We start from the raw sequence: 9,831 nt of genomic DNA, 5'->3' as shown, positions 1-9,831 counted from the left end.
TGTCATTTGATTTACTTGCTAGACAGCTGCTCTCAAGTTAGTGGAGTGCACACGCTATCGGCCGGTTTACGTATGAGACAGGTGCTGAGCAAATGTAGTCATGGCCAGAGAGGGGAAAGCATTACTTTTTGAAAGCATGTTTTTAAACATTTTATTTTAAAAATCAAAACATACAAAAAAGTAGACAGTATGATGAACTCTCGTAAACTCATGGTTAGTACACTATTAAGATTTTCTTCTTTTTGAATCAATGTTTGGCCTTTTAATTGTTCTAGAAAACTGCCCGTTTAGCTTAAATGTCCTAATATACTTGGTTAGAGTTTTATATAGTAATCTAACATATTTGAAATTTATTTCATCTGTTGTTCTATCACTTATTCTAAAAGCTATGCATTTGGGTTTTCTTTGTCCCTTGATTAGGCTGCCAGTAATTTGTCTACTTCTCCAAAGTAACAAAATGGTCCTGTGAATGTATAATAAAAGAATCAGATCTAAACTTAGGGAGAGCAAGGCGGTCAAGGGCTTCCCCAAGGAAATGACTGTGAAGATTTGCCAATGAGTAGAAGTTAATAAGGCAAAGTCTACAGTCTAGTTTTCCTAACATAGTCTTCCTGATAAGCTTTTCTTCCTATCATGCTACCAAATTCTACTGATTCTTACCATACTGCGTGCCTTTTCCATTGTAATTTTATATTGCCATCCTCTGGTCAGTTTGGACCTACAGAACTGTCTGGTCAATGATTTACAACGTTAACCCTCACCTGGTCCCCGCTGAAGAGCTGTGGCACCCTGTCTTCATTTAGTCTATTCAATTCATTGTCTCCTTGTGGTTGTAGATTTGGACTGATAATCTTAGCATGGATGATAAATTATCTTTTTATCATTCATCTATTTCTCTTGCAATATTTGAAAATAGTTACAATACGAACTCTGAACTTCGGGTTAAGATATAATAGCATCTAGTGGATTCCAACTGCCTGTTGGGTTAGGGTTACTAATCCTGCCATTCAAGACCTTCCTGAGTCTGACTTCATCTTTGCCATTCAACCAGTTTTCTTCTGTTCTGGAACCTGCCCTTCTCCAGACTGATTTAATTGGTTAAGTGGCTTTCTCTACCAAAGCACAGGAGTCCTAATCCTTACTTGTCCTGAAATGTGATTATTAGCCTTATTGCTCATTTACAGATGTTGGCTATAGAGTTTGTGGCTGTTACCTTACAGCTAGAATGGGATGAGAGTAAGATTCCAACCCCAATTTCTCTGGCTCTGGGACCACTGCCCCTTCTTTTAACTATGGAGAATTGAAAACTTGTGCAAAGTTAAAATAGTATTGTGAACCCTCCTGTACCCATCACCTGGTTTCACCAACTGCTATTTTCATGTGTACCTGCTCTTCACTTCTCCATTTGTTGTTTGTTGTTGTTGCTTATTTATTTTGGGGAGTGAGAGATAAAGTGTGAGCAGGGGCAGTGCAAAGAGAGAGGGAGTCACAGAATCAGAAGCAGGCTCCAGGCTCTGTCTGTGCTGTCAGCACAGAGCCCGACTGGGAGGCTTGAATCCACGAGAGCCAAGAGATCATAACCAGAGCCGGAAGTCAGATGCTTAAGCAACTGAGCCACCCAGGCGTCCCTTCACTGCTCCATTTGATCTTTCAAAAGCAAATTTGCATTCATTCAAATGCAATAAACTGTACATTTTGTGATAAGTGGATGCACCTATGTAACCCACACCCCTGTCAAGATACAGTACATATCCATCACCTCACAAAATTCCCTAGAAAATCCCCACTCCCCAACGCCCGAAGAAACCACTGTTCTCATTTTTTCTTCACCATAGTTCCAACTGTTCTAGAACTTCACATAAATGGATCATACAGTATGTACTTTTTGCATCTAGGTTTTGTTTTTGTGTGTTTTTCTGGGGGGGGGGGGCGGGCAGAGAGACGGGACAGAGGATCCAAAGCCGGCTCTGCGCTGACAGGCTGACAGCAGTGAAACCAGTGTGGGGCATGAACTCACAAACTGCGAGATCATGACCTGAGCTGAAGTTGGACACTTCACCGACTGAGCCACCCAGGTGCCCCTGTATCTAGGTTTTTGTTTTTGTTTTTGTTTTTTTTGCCAGTTAAGTGTCTGACTCTTGATTTTCGGCTCAGGGCATGATCTCACAGTTTGTGAGTTCGAGCCCCGTGTCAGGCACAGTGCAGAGCCTGCTTGTGATTTTCCCTCTCTCTCTCTCTGCCCCTCCCCTGCTTGCTCTCTCTCAAAATATTTTTTAAAATTATTTATTTTTTTAGTAATCTCTACACCCAACATGGGGCTCAAACTCACAACCCTGTAATTAAGAGTCCCATGCTCTTCCAATTCAGCCAGCCAGGCGCCCCTAGGTTCTTTTGTTGAGTAGATCGGTTTTTCCATTTTCATATTGCTGAGTAGTATTGTTTCGTATGAACATTCCACAATTTGTTTATAGTCATCCTATTGATGGACATTTGGGGCATTTCCAGTTTGGGACTATTATAAATAATGCTGCTATGAATATGTGTGCATCGTTTTTGTAGAATTTATTTTCATTTTCTTGGATAAGTACAGAGGAGTGAAATTTCTAGGTTAAAGGATAGGTGGTCATAGGAAAGTCAAAACTTTCCCCAAAGATTGTACCATTTTATATTCCCCCAGCAGGTGTATCACAGCTGTTCCACAACCTCACAATTTGGTTGTGTCAGTCTTTTTTGATTTTAGCCATTTTGATGGATGTGTGGTGATATCTCATTGTGGTTTTCATTTGCATTCTCCATTGATTTGAGCACTTTTTCGTGGGCTTATTGGTTATGCACATTATCTTCCTTTATGAATCATCTATTCTTTGGCCCACTTTTTGCTTTATTGAGTTGTAAGATTTCTTTATATATTGAGTGGGAGTTTTTTCTGACCAAAGATCTGATATATTTTTGCAAATATATTCTCCTAGTCTCTGTGTCTACCTTATTTATTTTCATAACGGTGTCTTTGATGAGTGATTTTGTATTTTGGTGAAGTCTAAGGATTAAATTTTTTCCTTTATGCTTATGGCTTTCTGTCATTTTTTTCTTGTATAGGAAATCTTTGCCTATCTGCAGGTCATAAAGGTATTCCTTTTCTTCAAAGCTTTAGTTTTAGCTTTAATACTGAGTTTTATAATCCATCTCTAATTAATTTTTATTAATGGTATAAAGTGGGGGTCACAGTTCTTTTCCATATGGATATTCAGTTGTCCTGTCATTATTTAACTCCACCCAAATCTTCTATTTTGAAGATTTTTAAATCTACAGAAAAGTTGAAAGATTAGTATAATAAACACTCCTGTGCCCTTCACAGAGTCCCTAGTTAATATTTTGACATATTTATCTGTGTAGACTTTTATTTATTTTTTTTACATTTATTCATTTTTGAGAGACAGAGAGCACAAGCGGGGGAGGGGCAGAGAGAGAGGGAGACACAGAATCCGAAGCAAGCTCCAGGCTCCGAGCTGTCAGCATAGAGCCCAACGCGGGGCTCGAACCCACAAACCACGAGATCATGACCTGAGTTGAAGTTGGACGCTTACTGACTGAGCCACCCAGGCGCCCCAGTGTAAACTTTTAAAGCTAAGCCATTTTAAAGTAAAATGCAGACTTCACGAACTTTCATCTCTAAATAGTTTAGTGTGTATCTCTTAAGAATAAGGATACTCTCAGGGCGCCTGGGTGGTTCAGTCGGTTAAGCGTCTGACTTCAGTCCAGGTCATGATCTTGTGGTCCATGGGTTCGAGCCCCATGTCAGGCTCTGGGCTGACAGCTTGGAGCCTGGAGTCTGCTTCGGATTCTGTGTCTCCCTCTCTCTCTCTGCCCTTCTCCTGCTCATGCTCTGTCTCTCTCTCTCTCAAGAATAAACATTAAAAAAAAAAAAAAAAAAAAGAAAAAGAATAAGGATGCTCTCCTATCTGGCCCCAATACAACAATCACACCTAAGAAAATTAATTCAAGCACAGCAACTAATATACAATCTATTTTCTTGCTGAAATATTGATAAGAACTGTGTTAAACCTGATTATCAATTTGGGGAGAAATGACATCTTCACTATGTTGAGTCTTCCATTTAATGAACATGGTGTGCCTCTCCATTTATTTTGATCTTCTTCCATTTCCTTTATCAGTATTTTGTAGTTTTTAGCATACAAGTCTTATACATAGTTTAAGATTTAGATTTTCAAGTCCGTTCATAATGCTCTAATTTTTAAAAATTTTATTTATTTATTTTGAGAAAGACAGAGCACGAGTGGGGGAGGGAGAGAGAGAGAGAGAGGGAGAGAATCCCAAGCAGGCTCCACATTGTCAGCACAGACCCCGACATAGGGCTTGAACCCATGATGCTGCAAGATCATGACCTGAGCCAAAACCAAGAGTCGGACGCTTAACCTACTGAACCACCCAGGTGCCCCATCTCATTTTTTTAATGTCTAAAAATGAAAGAGGTTTTGGGAAGTAAATATTTCATCTTTGGGTCAGTTTTGCTAGCATCAGTAAAAACTTGAGGCAGAGTCCACTGCTTCTCCACCTTTCCCCAGCTGATGATGGAACAATGTTAGGACAACTACTGCTGTCTGCCTTGGGTACAAGGGGAGGATCATTTAAGCCAGAATATCCCAAACTAATTAGAATCACCTATGGCATATTCTACTTAAAAGTACAAGTTCTAAGACACTATCCCAGGCCCCCTTGCCAGACATCTGTAGAGGTGGCATCTATAAATATGTATTTAAGAAATTCCTCAGGTAACTCAGATGTTCAGCCAGCTTTAGGAGTTACTAATCTGGACCGTGTTTTTAGAGTCACATTATCTTAGTTATTCCCCCTTGTAAGTCCTACGCTCTTGTCAATTTGGCGTATTTGCTGATTCATAAACAGGCAGCACTATTTCTGGGCCTTGCACATACTGATTTCCCAACATGCAGTGCCTCACCCTTCTTGGGCCGAATCTTTGCCTTTGCAAATTCAGTGCATTACTCAAACAGCAACTCCAGTGCTTTGTCCTCAGAGACGTCTTAGCTGGAAGTAGTTTCTTCCTGCTCAGATTACTTGCATTTTTTTTTTTAAGTTTATTTATTTATTTGGGGGGGGGGGGCGGGGAGAAGGGCAGAGAGAGGACAGAAAGAATCCCAAGCAGACTCTACACTGTCAACATGAAGCCCGAAGCAGGACTCAAACCCACGAACTACGAGATCATGACCTGAGCTAAAACCAAGAGTTGGAGACTTAATCAACTTAGCCACGCAGGTGCCCCAGATTACTTGCATTTTTTGACGGTGTTTTAAAAATGTATTTGTTTTATTTCCCCTACTAGGCGGGCTGGACTAGATTCCACTCATTTTGTATTTCCTAGTTTATTCAGTGCTTTCTATGTACCAGATACTACATTAAGTCTTTGCAAGATCCCACTTATTTTAGTAGCCAGTTTGCTGAGAGGTTAATAAAAATGTTTTCAAAATAAACAGCATAATATTAGACAAAAGTCTTCCTATATTCATTTTACCTGTAGTATTTAAAAAGTATTACGTTTTATGAACAATTACATAATTGGCTTCGAAATGTATCTACTTTTCATCCTCTATAATTTTGAGATATTAGAATACTTATCACAGAAGAAAAATATGATAATAAGAAATTTAACTTCTCATTCATTACATAATAGACAATCCTGGAACTTGTAAGAACAGAAAATTTTAATTTTTACATAATTTTATTAATAAACACAGGGAAATACTGACATAATACATTAAAATTTCAAAGTATCACCATAATATTCCAAAAAATACAAAATTCAAATGTCTAAATTTTCAAGCATTTTCCCCAGGACAATGCAAAAGAAAAAAACCCAGTAGTTACAAATATGTATATTTTACAGAAAAGTCCACTTATCATGGAAATTAGCGAGATCACAAAGAGTGGATGGATTATGACTGAATTTCATATCCTAATGGATCAAGTCCCTCGTCTAGGAGCATTAGAGAGGATTCTCTTAACTTCTGTAGCAATTTCCTCAGTTCTTCCTTAGAAAATACCTGATTTTAAGAAAAGGAAAAAGAGAATGAGAACAAGGAAGAATCTATGAACTTGGAGTCACCTAATCAACCAGATTAGCTTAATGTAAGAAGAAATTCCTCTTTAAAACGATTTATGTAGCTGGAGGCCAGTATGTTAGCGTGGTCCAAGAACTTCAAAGCTATTTCTTTGAGCCAATCTATTTACTTCTAACTGCTTACGAATATGTATGTATTTTTGGAGAAAAGAACAAACATTAGAACTGGACCATTACTTTAAGAAAATCTAAGAACATCTAAAAAATGTAGACACATCTCGCAAAATCAAATATTACTACAGAGCTTCTCAAATCACTAAAATTTAAAACTGCAAATGCTCTAGAACTTACCAGATACAGTTTGTGGCGCTCAGAGGATACCATGTCTGCTAACTGCAAGCATTCCTGATACTGGCCGGTACTATGCAATATGGTATGAAGCAGAAAACACAACATGGGCAGACAAAGCTTTCTCAATAAAACCATTTGATGTGTTCTTTCATGGTCTTCTTCAGCATCCTATAGACAGACATCAAGTTGTCATCTTAACAAGTTTAAGCTAAGTAGTGTCACACAAAAAAATCAAGTACTAAATCAAAACCAAAATGTAACAGGTAGAACCTAATGGGGTTTCTCTAAAGCTTGTGACACCCATTAAAAACAAAATAAACAAGGCAGGATTTTAATCATGATAGCTAGAGACACCATTTTTTGGTAAAAAAGCATGAAGGTAAACAAAATATACTAGAGGAGTCCCAGGTCTGATAATGAAAACAAAATGCTTCTGAATTTGTATGTCTAATAATTATGTCTTGAATAAAAACATGCTTAGGGGCGCCTGGGGTGGCTAGTTGGTTAAACGTCTGACTTTGGCTCAGGTCATGATCTTGAGGTTCGTGGGTTTGAGCCCCACATTGGGCTCTGTGCTGACAGCTCAGAACCTGGAGCCTGCTTCAGATTCTGTGTCTCCCTCTCTCTTGCCCCTCCCTGACTCACTCTCTGTCACTCTCTCATAAACATTAAAAAAAAAAAAAAAATATGCTGGGGCGCCTGGGTGGCGCAGTCGGTTAAGCGTCCGACTTCAGCCAGGTCACGATCTCGCGGTCCGTGAGTTCGAGCCCCGCGTCGGGCTCTGGGCTGACGGCTCAGAGCCTGGAGCCTGCTTCCGATTCTGTGTCTCCCTCTCTCTCTACCCCTCCCCCGTTCATGCTCTGTCTCTCTCTGTCTCAAAAATAAATAAAAACGTTAAAAAAAATTTAAAAAAAATGCTTAAAACAGTAAGAGTTAGAGACTAAATATTGCTAGAACAAAAATCAGAACAGAAAATAAGCCCCTTTCCCCTGGATGTATGTATACAGATGGCAAAACATCCAGAAAGGACACCAAGCTGACAGTGGTGATTGCTGCTGGGAGAAAGGTCATGATGGGGGTGGGGGAAGGTGAGGAGAGGCATACACAGAAGGACAATGTCACTGTAAACTTTGTTTTTAAGCAATGTGAATTTAGGATTCCTTTGTATAATTTTTCAAAAATATAAAAACTAGGGGCGCCTGCGTGTCTCAAGTCGGTTAAGTGTCTGACTTCGACTCAGGTCATGATCTCATGGTTCGTGAGTTCCAGCCCCATGAAGGGCTCTGTGCTGACAGCTCAGAGCCTGGAGCCTGCTTTGGATACAGTGTCTCCCTCTCTCTGCCCCTCCCCTGCTCACACGCTGTCTCCTCTCTCTCTCTCTCAAAAATAAACATCTATCTATATACATACATATATATATAACTAAAAAAACCTATAAATTTGAAAAATACCATTAATGAGAGAACAGATATATGAGGAAAACTTAATGTAGAGAAAACAATTAGCATTTCTAAATATACGTGGATCTTCTAAAAATTATGTGGGCAGTAAGAGTACAGAAATATATCCAAGGCATTTTGTCATAACAGATTTGAAAACTAGAATCATTAAAATAATAATAAAAGTATCCAACTTTAAAATGTATGAAATAATCTTAAATATAGGAAGGAAATCCACAGAATTCATAGTGTAAGATAAAACAGAAAACAAGACAAACTAGGGGCTCCTAGGTGGTTCAGTCAGTTAAGTGTCCGAACTCTGGGTCTCGGCTCAGGAGATCGAGCCCCACACTGGCCTCTGCACTGATAGCACGGAGCCTGCTTGGGTTTCTCTCTCTCCCTCTCTCTCTCTCTGCCCCTTCCTGGATCTCACTCTCTCTCAAACTTAAAAAAAAAAAAAAAAAGGCAAGCTAAATAAATGATCTTTAGAAAAGCCTAATAAAATACCTAATTTTTAAAAATTAAAAAAATTTTTTTTAAAAAACCTAATTTTTTTAAAGGCAGAATCTTCTTAGAATTTGGATTTTTCTTCCTTTAGGACCACTTGTATTAATCAGTGAAAGTATCTTCGTGTGACAGACTAGAGTATTAAGTTGCTAAAGCATTTTTCAAAGGTAGATGTACGTGGTGGCAGGAAGCAATAAAATGTAATGTGGTAATTCTACCAATGAATAATTGTACTGACTGATGCTGACCTAGGTCAGGTTTCCACACACAGGAAACATTACTATCAATCTTTTAGTCTTGTTTTGAGATAGAAATATAGAACGGTAAATATTAAAATGCATACCTCATGCTTTCTTAGCTTTAAAAGGGAAGGCACTTTCATTTCTTTCCTCAAATAGGCACTCCCTACTCTCAGAGGAGGATTTAAAATCAAGGTCTTACTCATAAGTCAAATGAGCAGCTGGAGCCTGCTAAGAATGAGAAGACTGCTTCCTTTTGAGTGACTGCTATCTGTGCTCCCGTGCCGTCTGTCCCCAAGGCTGCAGGGGCAAAGATGCGAGCGACCCAGTCACTCAGAACCAGTGACTCTTGTCAACTCTATTTTTACAATACTCCAGACCATCCATTTTGTAACTTTCATCATCTAACCTACTAAAATTAATAATTTAGAACAAAGATTTATGTATACTCAAGTCTTTTCAAAATTTAAATACTTAAGTAGCATTTTGCAACATTAAAATTTTATCTTCATGAATACCAGCATGAATCTGAAGAGAAAAATTTAGCCCAAGCAACCTACTGAAGGTTCAAAACCATGTAAGAAATCAGCAGAGTTCTATTATGAACTTCAGGGAGAATTTTAAGATAACTACAGTATCAGGAATAGTAGTAAATAGGGGCTCTAATCTAGCCTTATAACCTATCATTTTTTTGCTTCTGGTCAGAAAAGGGGAGCTAGAGGAGCTAGAAAAATATAGTATCTAAAAAAAAAAAGGGAATAATATATCAAGATATGGAGAATAGCAGAGGGAAAGATACTGAGAATGCTTCTATGGTTTTCTGTTCAAAATACTACACCATCCAAAAATCATCCAAAAATCCAGCATTTCCACTTCCCCTTAGACAGATCATGAGGTCTATAGAGGCAAAGCTGGTCACTCCTGGTTTCTTTTACGCTCTAGGATCAGGCCTCAGGGTCTTCCACTCACGTGAATAGTTACCTGCAGTATGCCTCCTTTCTCCTATCTCAACTCATCCAGATTCTACCCCATTCATTCAGGAATCAGTCAAATGCTATACATTTCAAGCATCCTATCTAGACCTCTTCCAGTGAGAAGCAACCTTTTCTTTTTCTGAACTCACAAAATACTTAACCTGTGCTTTGTTACGACATTTAGTACTTTTGTAACTGGTTCTCAACCCAGGATACACATCTAAGCT

The 9,831-nt window shown here is 38.8% G+C and overlaps 1 protein-coding gene across 2 annotated transcripts in view; it reads right to left on the bottom strand.

Annotated features, from left to right (window-relative positions):
- Window positions 1-5,727: 5,727 nt before the first annotated feature.
- Window positions 5,728-9,831, bottom strand: part of NUP107 (nucleoporin 107) — a 43,956-nt gene continuing 39,852 nt past the window's right edge. Inside the window, exons 27-28 of one of the 2 annotated variants that reach the window (XM_030323168.2) lie at window positions 6,446-6,613; window positions 5,728-6,077 (exon numbers count right to left, since the gene is read on the bottom strand). In XM_030323168.2, the coding sequence (XP_030179028.1) occupies window positions 5,970-6,077; window positions 6,446-6,613 (276 nt within the window). In that variant the 3' untranslated portion in view covers window positions 5,728-5,969. The remainder of the gene's footprint in view (window positions 6,078-6,445; window positions 6,614-9,831) is intronic. The other variant, XM_030323170.1, reaches the window with a different exon arrangement.

This window comes from Lynx canadensis, chromosome B4 (genome assembly GCF_007474595.2).
Source record: "Lynx canadensis isolate LIC74 chromosome B4, mLynCan4.pri.v2, whole genome shotgun sequence".
Taxonomy (NCBI): domain Eukaryota; kingdom Metazoa; phylum Chordata; class Mammalia; order Carnivora; family Felidae; genus Lynx; species Lynx canadensis.
Note: the sequence above shows the minus strand (reverse complement) of the source record. Positions and strands in the feature narration are given on the sequence as shown.